Below are 25,288 nucleotides of genomic sequence, written 5' to 3'. Positions count from 1 at the left end.
GACATTTCAGACTGCTTTGGGTATCAAAATGTTGCACTTGTTTACTACGTTGTTGTATGGGAATCCGGATATCTTAAACCACTTATGCAGGGAAGGAGATCCGACTTTCCTAGCACAAATAAATCTTTGTTGTTGCTGGGGGGGGGTTGGTGCTTGTGTGCCTATTGAGACATAAGTGGGAATATATTTTCAAGGGAGGCCTGTCCCACCGAAGCCTCACTTATCAGGGTTGTGTGGTGGTGAATTCCAGCAAAAATTTGCCAGGTGGGTAGGGCACCCACAGGGTCGCCGCCCCACAGGATTCCATCACCCAAGGCAGCTGGTTCAGTCCACCCCAAATGCAGGCCAGACCTGAGGGTTACATAAAAATGTGGCCGACCTCCTTTTCCTTTTTTAAACCCTGCGCTGATTGAAATTTGGTCGGGCAGCCAGATCAAATTAACTCAAGAGGTGGACCTGGCCTGTCGGCTGCTACCTGTCCGTCACTTTTCTGAGGTGAAAAATGCTTTTTCTAGAAGACCATCAGGGGAGACTTGCCAGCACCTGTCACTCCTGCTCCACACCTGAAGTGGTTAGAGGGGTCACATTGTCCAAATTGTCTGCGTGTCATTGTGTGTAAATCACCGCCACGGCCTCGTCCAATTTGACGAGAGGCTCCGCGGAAAGTGCTTTTGAAAGTCTTGGAAGCGAACGAGGTGCTGGGGAATGTCAGCTGGTGGTTATTAATGCCTCTCCGGCCCACCTCCGGTGATTATGAGCCGCTCAAAAGCTGACTGACATTCAGCCGAGCCCTGCTGGAGAAGAGCGGCGAACTCTTGGGGGCCTGATACAAATGGATGGCGGATTCCCGCAGGGCACCTTCCCTCCAACACACACACACACACACAAAGTGGATGCTCAGGTTGAGTGACGGGCAGGTAAATGAAATAATACCCTGCCAGTTGGCTGTCATCGGGAAGGAATACAGATGGAGCCCAAACTGCCATCCCGAGTCGCTGAAGGTCAGAGTATTTTATTTAGCAAGAATCAGTGTCATCGTGCGCAGATGAAATCTGCTCAGACTTTAATAAGGTAAAATCACAGGGGGATATTCTGGGATAAATCAGATAGGTCTTCCCACAAACACCCCTCTCTTCTGCCCAGCTCCCTCGCTCTATGAAAAAGGTACTAAGTTAATTCAATAGGCAGGGCAGAGGAGAGAGGTATTATTATATTATTAATTTTTTTTACAAATTGAGGAATGGAGAGCATTTGGAAGACAGGTGAGAGAAAGGGGCAAGGTTATGTAAAATGGCCATTTCTAGCAAGGTGCACGGCATGAGACTTGAATGAGCCAGGTGGGACGCTAGCTAGGTTAAGTAATTTGCAACATGTTCTTTGGGTGGGTTTTGTTTTTGTTTTTACAAAATTAAGGCAGTGGCCAGACTTGCTTGCCATGATAGGCCAGGGTTCCTGACTTAGGCCTCATCTGCACTATAGATTTAAAGCAGTATCATGGCACTTTAAACAGCTGTGGATTCCTCCAAACAAAGAATCCTGGGAGCTACGGTTTGCTAAGGGTTCTGAAAGTCACTGGGAGACTCCTGTTCCCCTCAATAAAGGGCTTATCCACACTTAATCTTTGTTCCGTATTTCTAGGCACAGGTTTGAGCTTCCCTGCCACTTTCCCCGCGAAAACCTGAATTGCCATTTGCTCCGATTCAGCAGTAGAGATCTGGCTTTCTTGGGGAAAGTGGTGGGGTTAAACAAACCAAAACAAAAAAAAACACGCTTGGAGACGAACCAGGAAAGTGTGGATCAGTGCCTAGCAAAATGTGAGACAAAAGGTAAGTGCGGATGAGCCCATAATCTACAATTCTCAGACATCTTCAGAAAGAGGGTTGGAGCAGGGGGGCTGGTATTATCAGGGAACCAAAAGCCACAATCCCAAGTTTGGATGTAATGGGAAGCCAAGCGTAATCACAGCCTCCTAGTTTGTTTCACCATCTTGCTCCAGGGAAAGAGCAAAGTGGGAAGGATCCAGCAGCATGCACTAGCGTGCTGTTTGTGCATAATAAACCAAGGTTATTGTAATGTGTGAACGCAGCCACTGGACTGGGCGCTCCACATAACTCATTCCCGCCCTCTGTCTAGTGACATCAAATCAAGGAATGAATAAAAAGATCAGATCAGAGCCACACATGAATAAAGTGAGGCCTGAGTCTCACAAGTCTCGCTCTTGTGCCCCACCTTTCAGCTTTCGGGGGGAAGAGTCTGAAAAATATTGCACGGTTACATAAGACCCAAGTGTCAGGGGACAAAGGTTCATTGTTCCTCCTCCTCCAATAATGGGAGGACATTCTGTCTTTGCCCTCAGGCAATGTGTGGGCTTCATTTGACATCGCTCCTATAGCCAAACCTGATTGGCTACATGGTGCTGTGACATCATCGCACTTGCAGCGGGATTCCTGATGGGTTGTCCTGCGAATGTAGGAACCAGTTCAATGGGAACAAGTTCAATATCCCACCTCCTTTGTTTTTGCAGCCATAGCCCCGCTCACAAGTATTACCTGACCACGGACCCCATTTCCGGATCCATCTACCTCTCCGACACCAACAGCCGCCGTGTCTTTAGAATCAAGTCGATCACCGTGGTGAAAGACGTTGTGAAGAACTCGGAGGTGGTGGCCGGAACAGGAGACCAGTGTCTTCCCTTTGATGACACCCGCTGCGGAGACGGGGGGAAAGCGACTGAGGCTACACTCACAAACCCTAGAGGTAAGAGAGCAGTTGTTCCTTGGGAGAATGTGGTGGCTTGGAAGCAGGCAGGTTGGGTTGACCTAGGAGGTACAGGTTGTTTTACTTTTAAAGAAATGGGGCGACCTAATGCCTTTGATCTTTGGCTGGCAGCACTGCAGATGTAATTTTATTTTATTTTATTTTTGTGGTTTTATTTTTTTTCATAATCTTTTTTATTCAGTTTTACAAACATACAATATATTTACAATTCATTGCTTATTGAACATTCTGTATTTTGACCTCTCTAGGCCAGGACTTCCCTCAAGCCATCCATATGGTTTCCAAAAATTTCCCTCTTTGTTTTTATATTTATTCCATATATTATTGCTTTGATATTCATAGCTAACATAATCATTGCTTATTTCATCATACAATAATATTTATTCTTTACTACAAAGCCTCCTGTAATCCTACTAACGTACTTAATTGTGTATTTTTCTTCAAATAATTTACCAATTTTCTCCAATCCTCAATAAATTTCTGATCTCGCGGTTCTCTAACTCTCCCTGTCATTTTATCTAACTCCACATATTCCAATATTTTCATAATCCACTCCTCTTTCGTCGGCAATATATCCTGTTTCCATTTTTGTGCCATTAGAATTCTGGCTGCTGTTACCATATATTGGAAAAGTTTTACATCGTCTTTTTTAATTTCTGTACATGTAATGCCTAATAACAAAGCTTCTGGTTTTTTGACAAAATTATATCCTAATATTTTTTTTCAATTCATTATATATTTCATTCCAATAATTTTTAACCTTTTTACATTCCCACCACATGTGATAGAAAGTTCCAACATTTTCCTTGCACTTCCAACACTTATTGTCACCTTTATGCATTTTTGCCAATTTTGCCGGAGTTATGTTGCAGATGTAATTTTAATTGGTGTATGTCAACGGCTCAGCCAAGCACAGTTTGGTTCACTTTCAAATTATCTCGTCACTACCTGTAAAACAGTTGCTGCCAAAGTCCTCATCCCAGCCTTCCAGGAAGTGGGTGAAGCTTTTAGGCTTCCTGCAGGGCAACCTTGACAGGTGGGAGGGGCAGTCCAACCTGCCTATCACATGACATCATCACAATGTCAGAAGACTGACAGGTGGGGTCAGAATCCCTTGCGCCGTAGTTCTGAAGTGCCTGACAGCCATGCATTGATGCCAAACACATATTCAGAACAAGCATGCATTTTTGTGTGTGTGTGTGTGTGTTTTTCTAAGCTGGGTTTGTTTCCTCTTTGCAGGCATCACCGTGGACAAATTTGGGTTCATCTATTTTGTGGATGGCACCATGATCCGGCGCATCGATCAGAATGGGATCATCTCAACGGTGCTCGGTTCCAATGACCTAACATCCGCCCGGCCTCTGAGCTGTGACTCAGTCATGGATATCTCCCAGGTATTTAAGGCCCCTTCATTCCTTCTCCACTGTCAAAACTGTGCGTCATCTGCCACAGCAGAACTTCTCCATCGATTGTCTGGCAAGCCAATTAACTTTTCCTCCTCCAGGCACCTTCTCCTTACAGGCTGCGCTGCCTGACCGCGTTCTGTCGCAGCGCCTTCTCGCTCAGAAGTTGGAATGTTTGTGCATATTCTATTGTCACCATTTAGTAACTGAGGCAATGTGCAGAGCGTGATAAAAACAACTAAAAAGCAATTCAGAACAACTCCCCCCCAAAAAACCCCCAACAGAATATACATATTTTTTTTAATTCAAAAAAATTAGGCTTTTCATCCAGTTGGAAAAGCTTACTGCAGCAGAGAAAAAACAGATCCTGAGCACCTGTCATGTATCGACAGGAATGCTTTCCCACATTTTCAGCAAAGCAGGCTTCTGACATCTTAGGAACCTGTAGGAGAAGCTTTCCTGCAGATTGCAGTGAGTCACCTTCTGAGTGTATAAGGCAGGCACCCCCAAACTTGGCCCTCCAGCTGTTTTCAGACTACAGTTCCCATCATCCTTGACCACTGGTCCTGTTAGCTAGGGATGATGGGAGTTGTAGTCCCAAAACAGCTAGAGGGCCGGGTTTGGGGGTGCCTGGTATAAGGTCTTGAGCTACATAAGACCTTTTATTTTAATATCAATATCCTGATACTTGGCCTGGCAGCAGATTGGCACCCATTGCGAATACTACAAGAGAGGTGTATTTGCATCAATTGGCACCAGTTTGCCCCTTGATCTGCCCTAACTGGCCTGCAGACAGCCCCCAAGAGAAGCCCCACATAGAGGGCATTGCAGTCATCTGACCTTGAGGTTGCCAACGCATGGGCAACTTCGGTCAAGCTATTGTGTGGCATCACTACAGCTCAATAGGAGATTCTTCCGCAAAGGTTCTCATGGGCAGCTCCAGCTCTGCTCATTCCAAACTATCCACCACGTATAAATCCTCTTCATTCCTGTCTCCGATGCAACCTCAAGGAAGTCACCACCTTCCAATATCTTCATCTTTGGCCTGTCTGCACTGAAATCAGCATTCTGCAATGTTTTTGGGAAGAAGGTACATGGGAATTCTCAAGCTGCCCTCAAACTGCAGTAATGTAGGGGGAGCTGGGTTCCCTTCTGTATCATCACACATTTGCAGTCTGGAAAACTGGATTATCCGGTTGAATGCAGAGGTCTTCTGGGAGGGGAAACAGCCTGACTTTGTCTCCTTATTCTCAAGCCCCTTCCTGTGTTCCAAGCTGGGCTTTAAACATCCCTTTTGACTGTAAGCACTCTGGACAGCGTCTTTGTCACATCAGAGCAGTAACTGGCACCCAGTGTGCACACAATAAATATTTTGGAGCTGGAGACCTGCAAATATTTTGCTGGTTGTGTCAAATCCATATGCATTTTTATTTCAGTTTTATCTTTTACCTGCATGGCCCGTTCGGCTGCCTGTCCCCTAGTGCTCATGAAGACCTCTAGATTATTTGTCTCATTTGCTTCTCGCCTGCCAACACCCTTTGCCAACCTGGGCCTTCCAGAGATTTTGGACTGCCGCTCCCATCGCCCCCAGCCAGCAGGTCAGATCTGATGTTGTAATCTAAACACCTGGAATCTAAACACCTGGAAGACACCAGGTTGGGTGTTCCGTAGTAACGAGAAAGCCCATTCCCAGCTCTCATTCAGGTTTCCATCTCATCTTCCTTTCTCATTTGTTGTTGTTCAGTCGTTCAGTCGTGTCTGACTCCTCGTGACCCCATGGACCAGAGCACGCCAGGCACCCCTATCCTCCACTGCCTCCCACAGTTTGGCCAAACTCATGCCAGTCGCTTCGAGAACACTGTCCAACCTTTCTCATTAGCTGCTCATATTCTCTAGCTTCTCTGATTCCTCGGCCTCCTTGGCTTAGATGAACACTTTGCGGCTGCCTTCTGACTTTGTCCCCATTTCCTTTGCCATCTAAGCCCCCTGTTTTTTCCCGCCTGCCTTCCAGTCTTGTAAGAGGATTCTTCTCAAGCCATTTCACTTTTCCAGCCACTGAACTGCTTTGTCAACATTCTGCCCTCAGAATGTGAGCATTCTCTGACATCACTGCAGCTCAGCCAATGGCTAAGAGACTACTGCAGTTGGCAATTTGTGTGTGTGTGTGTGTGTGTGTGTGTGAGAGAGAGAGAGAGAGAGAGAGAGAGAGAGAGAGAGAGAGAGAGAGAGAGAGATATGAATCAATATATGATAGTAGGACTCAGCATATACATTGCAATGCAGCCCAAATTCAAAATGGCTTCAGGTCTGCTGTTACATATACAGCTCATTTGCTCATCGGAAGTACTTTTTCTTTCCGTCTGTGTTGGAGACTTCATAAATTGGACACAGCACATTTTGGAGTGGGACTGGTTCAAATTAATGTCTCAGAAACAGTGGTTGAAGTCTGTTCTGCCCAAATTATCAACAGCAGGAAAACGAAGAATCTTGAATTGCTTCAGATTGCAAATGGCTTTCATGCTGGGCTTTTTCAGTCCAGCTGCTCAGTTTTTATTTTATTTTTTATATAGGAAAAAAAATCTATTTTGACACCTGCATTTCTTAGCACAAGGTAGACAAACTGATGCTGCTCAGGGCTCGGTTTTGAGGGGCACTGTCCGTCCCGATAATCAGCACCAGGCTGGAGCCATAACCTCTAAATCTGCCAAGGGTTGCACGCCTCAAATAATTATTATTATGGCTTGGGGGATGAAACTTTGTTCTGCGGAACCACAGTTCCTAGCTGGAAAGCTTGAGCACTGTAAGTTAGGCACAATGGAAGTCAATAGGTTTTTTTTTCCTTTTCTTTCCATAACCACCCATGTAATTTCCAGGCGTCCACCTGGCACCTGTTCCTTTGCTTCTTTCTCCCCCTAATTTGAAAAGATTGTTCCCGCTCCATTGTGGCAGCTATCCCACCGTCTGCCATTTACGAGCGGGATAAAAATTACAGCCCTACAAAAGTCACCTGCCTGGTGGACCAGAGGTAAAGTTTGATTGTTAAAAAAAAATAAAAAATCTGTCTTGGCGAACATTGTGGCTTCCCGTCTGCAAGCAGGGGCTTAATATAAACTTAGACCTGTGATTTCCTTCACCACCTGTCCACTCAAAACTATATATATATATATATATATATATATATATATATATAGGCCTCTTTAAGAGCAGCACCAAACTACAGCCTGCTTAGTTATCTGCTGGGCCTTCGGAATGGCTGCCTCCAGACCTCCTCGCACCAGCCTTCCCTGGGGGAAGCAGCTGGAGAAGGTACACAGGGAATGTAACACAATCATAGCTCTGATGTGGCTCCTTTCTTCTTTCCCCACGGTAGCCATCTTTGGGGGAATCCCACAGCAGGAGTGACAACTTGGCCGCGTGCAAGGAACCTCCCTGTCACACTCCCCTCCCCTGTTACTAAGTATATTTATTTATATTTTTTTATTGCTCAGGTGTTCCGGGTCAGACTGAATTAGCCACCCCACCTGTCCCTCGGAGGTCTGTCAATGAAGTTAACTCCCTTGTAGATATAATATGGGAGAATCTTAGTAACTGGAATTTCTTTGTCCAGCTGCCGCGGCCTTTATAATCCTTGCTCTGGGCTTCAGGGGTTAAACACCTTATTGCCTACAGCCCCAGGGTCTCTCTCTCTAGATCACCCACTGTAGCAGTCTGCTAAACCCTTTTAGCAACTCAGTGGCATTCACAATGTTTCAGCCCCCCAGCCCCTCCTGAGTGAAACCCCTAAGACACAAACTAACACCCCGCAGGACAGTTTGGTCTCTTCCCTGGGTTCACCTCTTCATGAGCAGTTATAACCCGCTGGACCCAAAAATTGACAACAACTGACTTATAGCAACAAAACTAGTCTTTATTTTCTTTATAGAGCATAACGGTTTCAGAGAATCAAATGTTTAAACGTAGTTTCATAACAGCATAAAAGGTTTTCTATTCAGTATAACATACTAAACCTTCCCCTTCATGGATCACTGCCTTGTCGTGGCGAAGGGGCTTGAATTACTCAGGGAAGCTATGAGCTATGCCGTGCAGGGCCACCCAAGATGGACAGGTCATAGTGGAGAGTTTGGACCAAACGTGATCCACCTGGAGGAGGAACTGGCAACCCACTCCAGTATCCCTGCCAAGAAAACTCCATGGACAAAGACAACAGGCATATAAAAGATATGACGCTGGAAGATGAGCCCCTCAGGTCGGAAGGCGTCCAACATGCTACTGGGGAAGAGCGGAGGACAAGTACAAGTAGATCCAAAGCTGATGAAGCGGCTGGGCCAAAGCCGAAAGGACACTCAGTTGCGGATATGCCTGGAAGCGAAAGGAAAGTCCAATGCTGTAAAGAAAAGTATTGCATAGGAACCTGGAATGTAAGAACCATGAACCTTGGTAAGCTGGATGTGGTCAAAAATGAGATGGCAAGAATAAACATTGACATCCTAGGCATCAGTGAACTAAAATGGACGGGAATGGGCGAATTCAGTTCAGATGACTATCATATCTACTACTGCGGGCAGGAATCCCGTAAAAGAAATGGAGTGGCCCTCATAGTCAACAAAAGAGTGGCGAAAGCTGTACTGGGATGCAATTTCAAAAATGATAGATTGATCTCGATACGAATCCAAGGCAGTCCTTTTAACATCACAGTAATCCAAGTTTATGCACCAACTTCCAGTGCTGAAGAAACTGAAATTGACCAATTCTATGAAGACTTACAACACCTTATAGAAATGACACCAAAGAAGGATGTTCTTCTCATTATAGGGGATTGGAATGCTAAAGTAGGGAGTCAAGAGATAAAAGGAACAACTGGCAAGTTTGGCCTTGGAGTTCAAAATGAAGCAGGGCAAAGGCTAATAGAGTTCTGTCAGGAGAACAAGCTGGTCATCACAAACACTCTTTTCCAACAACACAAGAGACGACTCTACACATGGACATCACCAGATGGGCGACATCGAAATCAGATTGATTATATTCTCTGCAGCCAAAGATGGAGAAGCTCTATACACTCAGCAAAAACAAGACCTGGAGCTGACTGTGGCTCTGATCATCAGCTTCTTATAGCAAAATTCCAGCTTAAACTGAAGAAAGTAGGAAAAACCACTGGGCCAGTAAGATACAATCTAAATCAAATTCCTTATGAATACACAGTTGAAGTGAAAAACAGGTTTAAGGACTTAGATTTGGTGGATAGAGTGCCTGAAGAACTGTGGATGGAGGCTCGTAACATTATACAGGAGGCAGCAACGAAAACCATCCCAATGAAAAAGAAATGCAAGAAAGCAAAGTGGCTGTCCAATGAGGCCTTAAAAATAGCGGAGGAGAGAAGGCAAGCAAAATGCGAGGGAGATAGTGAAAGATACAGGAAATTGAATGCAGATTTCCAAAGAATAGCAAGGAGAGACAAGAGGGCCTTTCTAAACGAGCAATGCAAAGAAATAGAGGAAAATAACAGAATGGGAAAAACCAGAGATCTGTTCAAGAAAATTGGAGATATGAAAGGAACATTTCGTACAAAGATTACCACAATTAAGGACAAAAGTGGAAAGGACCTAACAGAAGCAGAAGACATCAAGAAGAGGTGGCAAGAATACACAGAGGAACTATACCAGAAAGATATAGAGGTCTCATACACCCCAGGTAGTGTGGTTGCTGACCTTGAGCCAGACATCCTGGAGAGTGAAGTCAAATGGGCCTTAGAAAGCCTCGCTAACAACAAGGCCAGTGGAAGTGATGATATTCCAGCTGAACTATTTAAAATCCTAAAAGATGATGCTGTTAAGGTGCTACACTCAATATGCCAACAAGTTTGGAAAACTCAGCAGTGGCCAGAGGATTGGAGAAGATCAGTTTACATCCCAATCCCAAAGAAGGGCAGTGCCAAAGAATGCTCCAACTACCGCACAATTGCACTCATTTCACACGCTAGCAAGGTTATGCTTAAAATTCTACAAGGCAGGCTTAAGCAGTACATGGACCGAGAACTCCCAGAAGTGCAAGCTGGATTTCGAAGGGGCAGAGGAACCAGAGACCAAATTGCAAACATGCGCTGGATTATGGAGAAAGCTAGAGAGTTCCAGAAAAACATCTACTTCTGCTTCATTGATTATGCAAAAGCATTTGACTGTGTCGACCACAGCAAACTATGGAAAGTTCTTAAAGAAATGGGAGTGCCGGATCACCTCATCTGTCTCCTGAGAAATCTCTATTTGGGACAAGAAGCTACAGTTAGAACTGGATATGGAATAACTGATTGGTTCAAAATTGGGAAAGGAGTACGACAAGGCTGTATATTGTCTCCCGGCTTATTTAACTTATATGCAGAATTCATCATGCGAAAGGCTGGGCTGGATGAATCCCAAACCGGAATTAAGATTGCCGGAAAAAATATCAACAACCTCAGATATGCTGATGATACAACCTTGATGGCAGAAAGTGAGGAGGAATTGAAGAACCTTTTAATGAGGGTAAAAGAGGAGAGCGCAAAATATGGTCTGAAGCTCAACATCAAAAAAACTAAGATCATGGCCACTGGTCCCATCACCTCCTGGCAAATAGAAGGGGAAGAAATGGAGGCAGTGAGAGATTTCACTTTCTTGGGTTCCATGATCACTGCAGATGGTGACAGCAGTCACGAAATTAGAAGACGCCTGCTTCTTGGGAGAAAAGCAATGACAAACCTAGACAGCATCTTAAAAAGCAAAGACATCACCTTGCCAACAAAGGTCCGTATAGTTAAAGCTATGGTTTTCCCAGTAGTAATGTACGGAAGTGAGAGCTGGACCATCAAGAAGGCTGATCGCCGAAGAATTGATGCTTTTGAATTATGGTGCTGGAGGAGACTCTTGAGAGTCCCATGGACTGCAAGAAGATCAAACCTATCCATTCTCAAGGAAATCGGCCCTGAGTGCTCACTAGAAGGACAGATCCTGAAGTTGAGGCTCCAGTACTTTGGCCACCTCATGAGAAGAGAAGACTCCCTGGAAAAGACCCTGATGTTGGGAAAGATGGAGGGCACAAGGAGAAGGGGACGACAAAGGATGAGATGGTTGGACAGTATTCTCGAAGCTACTAACATGAGTTTGGCCAAACTGCGGGAGGCAGTGAAGGATAGGCGTGCCTGGCGTGCTCTGGTCCAAGGGGTCACGAAGAGTCGGACACGACTGAACGACTGAACAACAACAACAACAACTAAACCTTCGACCTAGCCTAACCTACCCACCACTATCCTGGTCTCTAACCCTCTCTCCCTCAGTCACCACTCACTCCCTCTTTCTCCCTCATGACCAACTGCCATTCCCTCCTTTTAAAGGGCGAAAAGTCCCGCCTCCTGCGAACGCGCTGCCATTCACACAGTGTATTTTTAACTCCTAACACGCTGGGGTTATTGACCATACCTTGACTTAGGGCAGATCCGTTACACCCCGCAACTGTGGGTACCTGGTGCCGTGGGTGCCATGCAGCGTGCACCGAAATTTGTGGGTTCCCTGCCCCTTCATGGGGGATTTTGTGGGTGCTCAGGCACCCAGGGCTCCAAGGAGTTGGCACCTATGTCCAAAGCTATAGCAGCAACAGCACTCCTCTGTTTGCTTCCCGCCTGGCAGACGGTGTTATTTAGAGATATACTCTCTTGGGATGTGGGGGTCCTGTTTGGCTAACATGGCTAAATAGCTGTTGATAGACCTCTCCTCCTCCGTGAATTTGTCCAGCCCCCTTCTTAAAGCCATCTAAGCCAGCAGCCATTTGTCTGAACGTACACAACGTTGTATGCAATTCCCCCTAATGTAATTCACTTTTGTATGTTATATATATATATATATATATATATGCATGCTAACGGGCTAATGGATTGAGGTTGAATCCTGACAAGACAGAAGTACTGTTTTGGGGAAACGGGGCAGGCAGGTGTGGAGGACTGCCTGGTCCTGAATGGGGTAACTGTGCCCCTAAAGGACCAGGTGTGCAGCCTGGGAGTCATCTTGGATTCACAGTTGTCCATGGAGGCGCATGTGTCCAGGGCGGCTGTCCACCAGCTCCATCTGGTACGCAGCATGAGACCCTCCCTGCCCGCAGACTGTCTCGCCATAGTGGTGCATGCTGTGGTTATCTCCCGCATGGACTACTACAATGTGCTCTATGTGGGGCTACCTTTGAAGGTGACCCGGAAACTACAACTACTCCAGAATGTGGCAGCTAGACTGGTGATTGGGAGTGGCCGCCGAGACCACATAACACTGGTCCTGAAAGACCTACATTGCCTCCCAGTACGTATCCGAGCACAATTCAAAGTGTTGGTGCTGACCTTTAAAGCCCTAAACAGCATCAGCCCTGTATACCTGAAGGAGTGTCTCCACCCCATCAATCAGCCCAGACACTGAGGTCCAGCTCCAAGGGCATTCTGGCAGTTCCCTCTCTGCAGGAAGTGAAGCTACAGGGAACCAGGCAGAGGGCCTTTTTGGCAGTGGCACCCTCCCTATGGAACACCCTCCCACCAGATGTCAAGGAGATAAAGAATTACACAACTTTTAGAAGACATCTGAAGGCAGCCCTGTATCAGGAAGCTTTTAATGTTTGACATTTTATTATTTTTTATATTTATCTGGACGCCGCCAAGAGTGGCTAGGGAAACCCAGTCAGATGGACACGGTATTATTATTATTATTATTATTATTATTATTATTCCAACTGGACTTTAGGAAGCTTTACGGTCCATTATATTTCCCCAGCTCCTAAGCTTTCCCCAACTCCACCTCATCGTTGGATGTGTTTTGAAAAATGCATACAATATGTCTTCTCTATGTAGTCCTTGCAAAAGCTTTTAGAAAGCAGCCATCTGGAGCCCAGGCTCCCATTCTTCCTTCTTTCAAATGCGGGGGACCCATTTTCGAGTCGCCCGCTCGCCGAAGACAGATGCTGCCGAGAGGTCTCTTTAAAACCACTCCTGTTAGGGAACTCTCCCTTCTTTCATCCTATAAAGAAGCTCTCGAGGTCTCTTCAGTCAGAGCCCCTCAGGCAGTGAGGGACCAGCAGCCATAAAATATTTAGCCGTTGTTGTTGACAAGAAATTGGTTTTAAGAAAGGGGGGAGGGGCTGGAATTCCCTCGTCGTTTCCGAATAAACTCACATTCTTGATGCTAACTCAAGGCTGCAAGCGTAGTAGCAGGCGCTCAGAAGGCTGTCGGCAAGGCAGAGAGGCATGCATTATTGAAGGAGAAACCACAAGCTGTCATGTTTTACTACAGGAAGGGTTAAGGAGGGCCAGGAGCCCAAGGGGGCGGGAGAGACCAGACGCAGCTTTGTCGGTGGCCTAGTTCCCACCGAGGCAGTAAACCTACGTTGTTAGGTGGTACCATTTGAGAGTATAGGTAGGACTGATCTCTCGTCTACCTGAAGGGATGGTTGTCTCTCTCTCTCTCTCTCTCTCTCTCTCTCTCTCTCTCTCTCAGTGGCTCTGTCACTACCAACGAAATATAATAAACGAATCGGAAGAGAACCTACCCAAGTGATGCTGACACAAAAGCCCAACACTAAGTAGAAGACTATGTCTCTCCCCCCATCCTCCCCAAACTTAATAATAATAATAATAATAATAATAATAATAATAATAATAATAAATTTTTATTTATACCCCGCCCTTCCCAGCCAAAAACCAGGCTCAGGGCGGCTAACACTACTTAAAATCACAGCAAAAACATAAAAACAATCAATTTAAAATACAAATTTAAAAATTCAAAATTAAAACTGCAGTCTCATTTCCAAATAGCCCACCAATAAAAGAATGATGCATAACTATCAAACAGAAACCAACCCAAAGGCCAGGTGGAACAGCTCCGTCTTGCAGGCACTGCGGAAAGATGCCAAATCCCGCAGGGCCCTGGTCTCTTGTGACAGACCGTTCCACCAAGTCGGTGCCAATACCGAGAAAGCCCTGGCCCTAGTTGAGGCCAACCTAGCATCTTTGTTGCTCGGGACCTCCAAAATATTATTATTTGAGGATCTTAAGGTCCTACACGGGACACACCAGGAGAGGCGGTCCCTTAGGTACCTTATACTGCATACAACAGTAATGTCTAGGGTTGCCATATTTAAAAAGGGGACACTGTGACGACTAGTTCGAAAGCACGTCAAAGTGCAAGTAGATAAATAGGTACCGCTCCGGCGGGAAGGTAAATGGTGTTTCCGTGCGCTGCTCTGGTTCGCCAGAAGCGGCTTAGTCATGCTGGCCAAATGACCTGGAAGCTGTACTCTGGCTCCCTCGGCCAATAAAGCGAGATGAGTGCCGCAACCCCAGAGTCGTCCACGACTGGATCTAACGGTCAGGGGTCCCTTTACCTTTACCTTATTATATGTAGGCAAGTTATTGTGGCAATTTTTTAAAAAAAAATCCACCCGGACAGAAATTTTACCCCTGGGAAAGAGGATGTGTCCTGGGAAAAAAGAGGACATTAGCCATCTCTTGAGGTTAGGTTGGGCCTGGATATCCAGCATTGTGCAGCGCGTTAAGTTAGATGGCCCTCTGATTTAGCAATGCTGCGTCCAAAAGCTTAAGAAGAACAAAACTTTCAAAGAAACCCCCCCCAAAAAAAACCCAACAACTTTGCACCTTCCAACTTAGTTCTCTCCATGATATACCGGTTTACTATCTGCAGGACATCTGATGTTGTTTATTTCATTTTTATTTCTTTTCAAATATTTCTTTGCCATCTTGCAGGGGGCATCGTGCCTCCAAGGCAGCAGCGCCCTCGGCTAAATGAAACTGAGAAAATAAAACATTTCATTCAGGTGAAACTAGAACGCACTGAAACAGCAGTCTGAAAAGACATTTCACAGCCCAGCACAAACAATTTAAACAATTAAGGTGGGGGGCATTTTAAACCACCAGCAGCAATTTAATAAACCATTAAATAATCAGAAGCTCGCCAGCTTGAAATTAATGGGTTTTCAAAAGCCTGTTTAAAAACCAATACAGATGTCCAAATGTATATACTTGGGGGGGGGTCTCCCCACTGTATCTGGTGCATGCCAGTCTAATTATAGAGAAGAGCATTGGTTTACATGGGCCCCCATTGGCATTCTAAAGGGGACCAGCCCAGACGACCTCAATGACAGTGGCTTTTGCTTAAGATGGACAGGTGAAAAACCTTGCAGCAACTTCTTTGCTTTGGGGCCTAACACAAGCTGGTAAGCTGCTGCCGTTCAGGTCCAGAAGATAAGGAGATGTCACCTAATTAGGGCTGGGCTGGAGGGACGGATTCAGGCTCAGCTTGGTTCACATTTAAAGGTGGATCTTATCCAATTTGCATTTTCTAAAACATGTTGCGAACTAAAACACAACCATTAGGGCTGAGCCAAAACAGCCATCTTTAATTTTTTTGTGGCCGTGTTTCTTGTCCGTTCTTCTCTTCAACCATGGTTAAATCAATACCTGCTTTTTGCTCAGGACATTCAGCCACTCTCGTGGTGAGGATACCTGGATCCTGAGCTGAAATGGCTCCATGCTTCATTTGCCGGGGATCCTGAGCCACAATGAGCCCTTCTCTATAACTGCAGGATGTGCTTCGATTTTAAGAGTGTGGCAGTTTGGGTTTAAAGGGCTACGATCAGGACCTATCAGAATCTTAGTATAAGGACCCAGTTCCCAAACCCGTTTCACTTTTGCTGTTCTACATTGTGTTTTAGGTCACTCTTACTAAGTCCCTTTAGTAAGCAATGCATCAAACAAAAAATAATAATCCATTTTATTTTATTTTTTTAAATCTTTTAATTAAAAAAATTCCACGTATACACTCCAGTACATAATTTAGTTTTGTTTTGTTTTGTTTTGTTGACTTCACATCCCGCTTCCCATGGTGATTTTGTTCTCTCCCCCTTAGCTGTCGTTTGTCTCTTATGTCATAACAATATTACAGTAAGTTCTAATTATTTCCGTTGCTCATGCTTCAAATCCCGCTCGCGAATTCATCAAACTATAGTATTTCTTTAAATAGTCCAAAAAGGGCTTCCATTCTTCCACAAAACTGTCATCCGCCGTGGGTTCTCTTATTTTAGCTGTTAATTTTGACATTTCTTCATAGCCCATCACCTTATTTTATCCGAAACAAAATATAAAATCAAAAAAATCCTTCCAGTAGCACCTTAGAGACCAACTAAGTTTGTTCTTGGTATGAGCTTTCGTGTGCATGCACACTTCTTCAGATTTTATCCAGTCATCTTTTGTGGGAATTTCTTCTCCCTTCCATTTTTGAGCATACAAAATCCTCGCTGCTGTCTTAACAGATGTAAACAAGGTAATCGTTTTTTTGGGGGGGGGGACAGGGACTTCTGTCCCTGTAATCCCTAGAAGGAAAGCTTCGGTGGGTTTGGTATAATCATTTTAAACATCTTTTTTTTTTAATCTCATAATATATCGTATGATACTGTTTAGGGACTGGGCAGATGGGGAGGAGTGGTGGAGACCACCACTCCAAGGGGCTTCCAGAGAGGGGGGAAGAGGAAGGGAGTATGGACCCAGGGCTGTGGTAGTTTAAGACGGGACACACCCCCAGAAGAAGGGAGAAGAAGAAGAGGAAGAGGAAGAGGAGGAGGAGGAGTTTGGATTTGATATCCTGCTTTATCACTACCCGAAGGAGTCTCAAAGCGGCTAACATTCTCCTTTCCCTTCCTCCCCGACAACAAACACTCTGTGAGGTGAGTGGGGCTGAGAGACTTCAGAGAAGTGTGACTAGCCCAAGGTCACCCAGCAGCTGCATGCGGAGGAGTGGAGACGCGAACCCGGTTCCCCAGATTACGAGTCTACCGCTCTTAACCACTACACCACACTGGCTCTCAGTGGAGCTGGGAGACAATGGGTGCTGAAGAGAAGGAGCTAGACAGCAGGTGCACTAGCCCTGAATAGAGACAGGAGTCAGATATGTTAGAAACAGTGCAGCAGCCAAATGACGTGTTGTCTGTGCCAAGTATGCTAGAGCCTCATCCTTCTCCTAGAACCAGAAATATTTCCTTGCTGGCCACCGTAAACAGCAGGAGCTAGGAAGTAACTGCTGGGGGTGAGAAGCGGGCACGCGGAGCAACAGCTCAAGAAAGGGAGAGTACATTCCATGTCTCTGTGTATTTCTGCTGATTCTTTTTGCAATAATTATTAAATGGTTTTTATATATACAGAGTAATAACAAAATTCTTTATAAAATCAATCGATGAGATTCTCTGAATCTCGTTACTTCCCCACCATCCCTTACAAGGATCCTAGTAACAATTTTTTTTACCAATCTACATATCAATATATTCTCCATAATTCTCATTACTATAAGTTATGCATACACCTCGGTGCTTTACAAGTGATTCTTAGAGTCCAGCTCACGTTTTAATTTGCTTACAATGTTCTCTTAGGTAGGTTATTAGTATTCCCCATTCTTTTTTAAAGTCCTTATCTTCTTGATTCCTGAGTCTCCCAGTTAATTTTGCCATCTAAATAAAAGAACTGAATGAAGCTCTCCGCGTCTCCGATCTCACCGGGCAGTTAGCCCAGCGAGCTGTTGACGGCACCCTCGTGGCAGATATATGATACAATAACAATCCATTTATTCTTGCATAACCCACATATAAACCAAGACACTATTCTTCAAATGTTAACACTAATGGTGGTGGTCATAAAAACCGTTTCTGCTTCTTTCCGTTCTGTTAGGTCCGCCTGGAGTGGCCTACGGACCTGGCGGTCAACCCAATGGACAATTCTCTGTACGTCCTCGACAACAATGTCGTGCTGCAGATCTCCGAAAACCACCAAGTGCGAATCCTGGCAGGGAGGCCAATGCATTGCCAAGTTCCGGGCATCGACCACTTCCTTCTCAGTAAGGTGGCCATCCATGCGACCTTGGAATCGGCCACAGCTCTGGCCGTCTCTCACAGCGGCGTTCTGTACATCACGGAGACGGATGAGAAGAAGATCAACCGCATCAGGCAGGTCACCACCAACGGGGAAATCTCTCTGGTGGCCGGCGCCCCGAGCGGCTGCGACTGCAAAAATGATGTCAGCTGCGATTGCTTTTCCGGCGACGATGGCTATGCAAAGGATGCCAAGCTCAACGCCCCTTCCTCTCTCGCGGTGTGCGCGGATGGAGAGCTGTACGTGGCCGACCTCGGGAACATCCGGATCCGTTTCATCCGGAAGAACAAGCCGTTCCTCAACACGCAGAACTTGTACGAATTGTCCTCACCCATCGACCAAGAGCTCTACTTGTTTGACACCAGTGGCAAACACCTTTTTACCCAGAGCCTCCCCACCGGAGATTACCTCTACAACTTCACCTACACAGGAGATGGGGACATCACCCTGATCACCGACAACAATGGGAACCTGGTCAACATCCGGAGGGATTCCACTGGGATGCCGCTGTGGCTGGTGGTGCCAGACGGGCAGGTCTACTGGCTGACCATTGGCACCAACAGCGCCCTGAAGAGCGTGACAGCCCAGGGTCACGAGGTGGCCATGATGACCTATCATGGCATCTCTGGCCTCCTTGCCACCAAGAGCAATGAAAACGGGTGGACGACGTTTTATGAGTGAGTATTTTGTTGGGCGTAACAGAAACCCAGATCGCATTAAGAATATCACGATCATTTATTGCACCAACCAAATCCCCCGTGGCATCGTCCAACAGTGGTTACACGTACAATAAAACCACAGCCAACATTAAGGAGATAGGTAGAGCCTCTCTGAATCAGACCAAAGGCCCATGTAGTCCAGTGGCCAAGCAGATACTCTTGAGAAACCCACAGAACACTATGAACATAATAGGCCTCTCCCATTGTTGCCCTCCCACAACAGTAAACAGTGGCACACTGTCTTTTTGGGACATGAAAGTTCCAGATAGCTACCAAAGCTTAATAATAATGATAATGATGATGATGATAAATTTCATTTATAAAAAGATAGAGTAAGAAAAAAGAGAAAAAAAGTGAGTGAGAATGGAAAAAAGAAAAAATACCGCTATGTTACCATACATTAATATATAGATGTGCGTATTCTTATTGTCCTACAGTCGTACCTTGGAAGCCGAACGCCTTGGCTCCCAAACAAATCGGCTCCCAAACGATTGAGTGTTCCAGTTTTCAAACGATTTCCGGAAGCCAGACATCCGACGCGGCTTCCGATTGGCTGCAGGACGCTCCTGCAGCCAATCGGAAGCCGCGCTTTGGTTTTCAAACGGTTCTGGGAGTTTGAACGGACTCCCGGAATGCATTCAGTTTGAGAACCAAGGTACGACTGTAATTGACAGTAGCCTGATATATTATCAAATATCATTGTATTCATCCAAAGAAAGTCTGCTCATGTGGCCGTCAAAGCTAATGGCTGCTGTTAGACCACCTCCCCATCCTTGTTGAATTTTCCCTCTAATCCCCTTCTGAAGCCATCAAGTCCAGTGACCGTCACCATATCTTCCAGCAGCGAATTCCACAAACAAATTATGGAATTAATTTTGCCCCCTGGAATTCAGGGCGTGGAATTCTCCCCCAACTCCTCCCCTTGCTGAAACCATGTGCAAACCACAGAGACACCACCTTCTCTGTAGGATCAAGGGGGCCCAACTTTGCTCAGGGTGCCCTCTGAACACTGGGGGCCCAGCCACCTAAAAAAAATAATATTGGGGGGTGCCACATTGCCTCAGAGCCCAGGAGCCAGTGCCTTGGTGCAGAACAATCTGAGGCCTAATGGAGGCCCCAGCGCAAGCCTGAGAGGTTTGGGACTAGGACAGGGGCAGTAGGAAACCCATGTCAAGCTGTGCTAAATTCCCGAGAAGCCTGGGCTGATCCAACATGCAAGAGGAGGTTTGTTTTACTGAAAATTGCATTTTGAACCTCATCCCATTTTCCAAGGCCTGCGGCATTGCTAGTTACTGAAAGTTTAGCGAGGCAGTTGAAATTGGAGGATATGGCCCCTTTTCCCTTTTCTCCCAAACCCCCGTGCCTTGGGGAAAAAAACTGATGCTATTTCTGCTTCCTAGTCACTGAACGTAGCAGTATTTCAAGGTGACTCATTTCCCACCGATCATTTAGCTGCCAAAGGTTGCTGAAAGCAGAGGACTGGGGGGGGGATTGGAAGCTTCTGAGCAGGCATTTCTGGAGTCAACTGCCTCCTTTCCGCACCAGTAATGTGATAAATGACGGTGTCGGATGTTCACAAGCAAACAATTAGGTCTCATAAGCACCAAATACTGCATTAATTCTGTGCAGTGAACCGCGGCTAAATGCGTTTCCATTTGGGGATGGATGGCCGTGGTTTCCTTTGTCAGCCTCATAATTGCCACCGTGATTGTAAAGGCTGGGGTAGCTCGGTCGGACAGCGGCAGGTTACATTGGGGGGGGTTGATGAATTCATTGCCGGCGCCGGCTGCTCGGAGTCTCCCTGCGTCACGGCATTTGTCCTTAATTCTGGTGCAAGTCGGAGCATTAAATGAACATGAGAACATTAGGGTGTGATGGAGACCAGCCTACCGTCTGAATCCTTTTGACTGTGGAAACAGAGCCCAGCCAGCTTAGCTGTGGAATGAATTGACTTGCGGAGGGTTTGTCTCCCTACAGATACTGAGATACACCTGCAGTGCCACAGCGGGTGGCGCTGTGGGTTAAACCGCAGAGCCTAGGGCTTGCCGATCAAAAGGTCGGCGGCTCGAATCCCCACGACGGGGTGAGCTCCCGTTGTTCGGTCCCTGCTCCTGCCAACCTAGCAGTTCGAAAGCACGTCAAGGTGCAAGTAGATAAATAGGTACCGCTCCGGCGGGAAGGTAAACGGTGTTTCTTTGCGCTGCTCTGGTTCGCCAGAAGCGGCTTAGTCATGCCGGTCAAATGACCCAGAAGCTGTACACCGGCTCCCTCGGCCATTAACACGAGATGAGCGCCGCAATCCCAGAGTTGTCCACGACTGGACCTAATGGTGAGGAGTCCCTTTACCTTTACCTTTTCAAACCGAATTATGCACCTTCATACAGGTGGAAATGAGCAGAGATCGCAAGTCGTTGACACCATCTGTATTTACCTAGTTTTCAGAATATATGTCCTTTGGGTGGTGGCATTTTTGGTTTGTCTGTTTTCATTTTAACAATGCAGTTGTTGAACGGGTCTTCTGGACACTCTTTTTAGGGGTTTTCTGTAGGTCTGCCCCAACTTGCAGCTTCCCTGGGTTTCCTCACTTACGAAAGGGCACACATCAAAAAGATGTTACAGAAAGGAGAAACTTGGTTCGTTTCTGTTCAGGCGACTCCTGAAGTATGAAGGGGGTGGTTAGTATAAACAAGCCTGCAGGATAGCTCAGTCGGTAGAGTACAAGACTCTAAATCTCAGGGTTGTGAGTTTGAGCCCAACGTTGGGCAAAAGGATTCCTACATTGTAGGGGGTTGGAGTAGATGACCCTCGTGCTCTCTTCCAACTCTTATGATTCTAGGATATCACTCAATCAGACAAATCAGTTATTATAATAAGTAATAATAATTTTGTTATTTGTATCCCATCCCTCTGACTGGGTTGCCCCAGCCACTCTGGGTGGCTTCTAACATATATAAAAACATATATAGATATAAGCTATTTGAATTTTAGGTCGCAATTAATTTTAAAAAATGTGTAAAAACAGTTCCTTAAAGGCTAGAAATGTCCACACTTATGGACTTGCATTCATAGAATACATTTAACTCAGCCCTTTTGATTTCAAGCCATTTTGGCTTTTACTTCATCTGCCCAGATCAGCAGTGTATTTGAACACCTTGTGCCATTTTTCCACGCGCACTCCTTGAATCAAAACCGCTTTCTCGCAAGCCGAGAATTCTGCATATTCAAAACTTACCTGTCGAGCCGTGTGCGGATTGGGGCCCAGGGGTGAGAGGAACTCTGCTGCAAAGCAGTATGCAAAGCCCTAATGACATCTTTAGGAACAGCAGGGCAAAGCGGGCAGAAGGAAGGAATGAAGAGTTGCACAAAGCGTTTGCTAAAAGAAGCATTCCTGTGTGGCCAAGAGGAACGGCGGCAGCAAACTCTGTTCAGAATTTGCATTCGCACAGCCTCCTCGGTAGCAGAGCAGACTTTGTTTCTGGGCAAGAATATTTTACACCTCATCTGCCACTAATTAAAAAATCACCGTCAAAAGAACCTTCCTCCATAACATGCAACCTTTTAGCAGCTACTGGGGATACACCGTATTTTTCCCATGTGTAAGACTAGCTTTTTTTCCTTTAACAAAAAAAAAGCCAAAAATTAGGGGCGTTTTATACTCTGGCCCATCTCCCCCCATTTTCTTAAATCTGAGTCCCCAAATCTGAGTCTTTTACATGGGGGCGTCTTATAGATGGAAAAATATGGTAAGTGAGGTCATTAACTGGTGAGCAAAGAAGCAAGTATGTGCCACTCTCGGAGGCAGGAACTCAAATAAATAAAAATTAAAAAGTGGTTGCTCAAATGGTTCGCAGCATCAGTGATAACATTTCTTTTTTTTAAAAAAAAAAAGATTTTCTTTTTCTTGTACTGCAAGGCTTAGGTCAGATGGCAGCAAATTAAAAACCCAATGCTTTGGGGTGGAGGTTCCTGTCTCTCTCTCTCTCTCTCTCTCTCTCTCTCTCTCTCTCCTCTGCTTGCTGCTCATGCATCTCCTACCTTTCCAGGTACGACAGTTTTGGCCGCCTCACCAACATCACATTCCCTACCGGTCAGGTTAGCAGTTTCCGCAGTGACACGGACAGCTCAGTGCATGTCCAGGTGGAGACCTCCAGCAAGGATGACGTCACCATAACAACCAACCTCTCAGCCTCAGGTGCCTTCTACACCCTCTTGCAAGGTGAGCTTCAGATCTGCTGAACGGGCTTTGTCCGGGGGGGGGGAAGGGGTTGGTTTTGTTTTGTTGTCCTTCAGCCCTGCCCTTTACCTAAAGATCCCGAGCCAGGTTTCAGCAATAAAACGTACTATTATCAACGCTATGGTGCACCTGCATCTGCACAACCGGATGCCTTCATCTGCCCCAGCTGCAACGAAACATGTCTCTCCTTCATCAGCCTCTACAGCCACAGCAGGTGCTGTAACTCTCCAATGGTTTGACTTCACCCCTGAAGGTGCACTCCTCTCTGTAGGCCTTCCAAGTATCCCTATTTTCCGGGGAGAGGCCTGGATTTACAGAAGCCATCCTGGTTTTTGATTTGATCCCGGAATGTCCCACTTTTCCTTAGGACGTCCCTATTTCCATCCAACAAAGATTGGAGGGTATGGAGCTATCCGACCCCCTGAGCCAAGGGGATAAGTAACTATACAACCTTTAGAAGACATCTGAAGGCAGCCCTGTATAGGGAAGTTTTTTATGTTCAATGTTTTATTGTGTTTTTATATATGTTGGAAGCCACACAGAGTAGCTTGGGCAACCCAGTCAGATGGGCAGGGTTTAAATATGATTTATTATCATTATTATTATTATTATTATTATTGAATAAAAAGGTAAAGGACCCCTGACAGTTAAGTCCAGCCGCAGACGACTCTGGGGTTGCGGCGCTCATCTCGCTCTATAGGCCGAGGGAGCCGGCGTTTGTCCACAGACAGTTTCTCGGGGTCATGTGGCCAGCATGACTAAGCCGCTTCTGGTGCAACGGAACACCGAAACCAGAGCAGCGCACGGAAACGCCATTTACCTTCCCACCGGAGCGGTACCTATTTATCTACTTGCACTTTTTGGGGTGCTTTCAAACTGCTAGGTTGGCAGGAGCTGGGACCGAGCAACGGGAGCTCTCTCCGCCACGGGGATTTGAACCGCCGACCTTCTGATCGGCAAGCCCTAGAGTCTCAGTGGTTTAGACCACAGAGTTACCCGCATCCCTTATTATTCAATAGGACATCTCTGTTTTCATTGGAGAAATGTTGGAGGGTATGAGACAGACAGATGCCACTCATTATAAACCAAAAACAACAGCTGCAACCAAAAAAACAACCAAGGAAAGTGTAGAAACAGTTCCACGTGTAAAACATTTTAAAAGAATTCCGTGTACAAAAGCAGTTAAAAGTAGATTGAGCAAAGTGCAGGTTGGGATACAGAGTGCCTCTTGTTGGAAGAGGGAGGTCTCAATAGGCACTGGGAAGACAACAAAGGCAGCTCCTCTTCAATATGTAATGAGAGGGAATTCCAAGGGGGAAGGTGCCACAGACCTCCTGATAAGATGGTATCAGCAGGAGCCCTTTTGTGCAGAGTGCAGTGATCAATTTGGGCAAGGGAGCCCATTTGTATCAGACTGTGCCCACCCGAAATTCTACTCTCCAGATTTCAAGCAGGGGTGCTCAGCTACGAGCACCGAAAGCAATGGGAGGCAACCTAAGGCCGGGGGGCCAGATCCGGCCCAATCACATTCTAAATCCGTCCCATGGATGGTCCAGGAATCAGCGTGTTTTTACATGAGTAGAATGTGTCCTTTTATTTAAAATTCATCTCTGGGTTATTTGTGGGGCATGGGAATTTGTTCATATTTTTTTTTCAAAATATACTCTGCCCTCCCCCAAGGTCTGGGGGACAGTGGACCGGCCCCCTGCTGAAAAAGTTTGCAGACCCCTGACCAAAAGGAACGCGAACCGAATCTGCAAAAGGGAAAGGGAGAATTAAACTCTATGCAATTTTCTAGGATAGGGGGGAAGCCCCCCCCCCACCTCTTTCCACCTCCTCCGTCCTACAACTATGAGCTTGCTTCAAGGTCTGGTATGAATCCCTTTTCGGGGGCCGGGGTGAGCGTTAATGTAAAGCCGAAACTATTTCTGTAACTTCCCCAGAGTCTCGGAGATAAGTCAGGCCATTAACACAAATACGTTCAGATAACGAACCGGCATCTCGCTCTGCAGCTATTGGCAAGGGCTGGGAAGGGCCGAGCGGCACACACTGGATTATGCAGCAGGAAACAGACCTCATCGTGGTAATCCCAGCACCATGAGACCCCCATATCCTGGCGCCTTCTAATGCTTTCCTTTGCTGATTGGCGCGCACTCGCACCTAATTAAGAGGCAGAGCCCTTGCCAGGCCTGTCGTGGTACTGCAGCTGTTTTCTGTTGGGGGC

General features: G+C 46.1%; 1 protein-coding gene across 1 annotated transcript in view; it reads left to right on the top strand.

Moving 5' to 3' along the window:
• TENM4 (teneurin transmembrane protein 4) overlaps window positions 1-25,288 on the top strand; it is a 202,290-nt gene that overhangs the window by 149,225 nt on the left and 27,777 nt on the right. The window contains exons 19-22 of the mRNA XM_033146027.1: window positions 2,525-2,757; window positions 4,018-4,172; window positions 17,911-18,788; window positions 22,874-23,046. Of these exons, the coding sequence (XP_033001918.1) occupies window positions 2,525-2,757; window positions 4,018-4,172; window positions 17,911-18,788; window positions 22,874-23,046 (1,439 nt within the window). The remainder of the gene's footprint in view (window positions 1-2,524; window positions 2,758-4,017; window positions 4,173-17,910; window positions 18,789-22,873; window positions 23,047-25,288) is intronic.

Source organism: Lacerta agilis, chromosome 4 (assembly GCF_009819535.1).
Source record: "Lacerta agilis isolate rLacAgi1 chromosome 4, rLacAgi1.pri, whole genome shotgun sequence".
In the NCBI taxonomy this organism is placed as follows: Eukaryota; Metazoa; Chordata; class Lepidosauria; order Squamata; family Lacertidae; genus Lacerta; species Lacerta agilis.
Note: the sequence above shows the minus strand (reverse complement) of the source record. Positions and strands in the feature narration are given on the sequence as shown.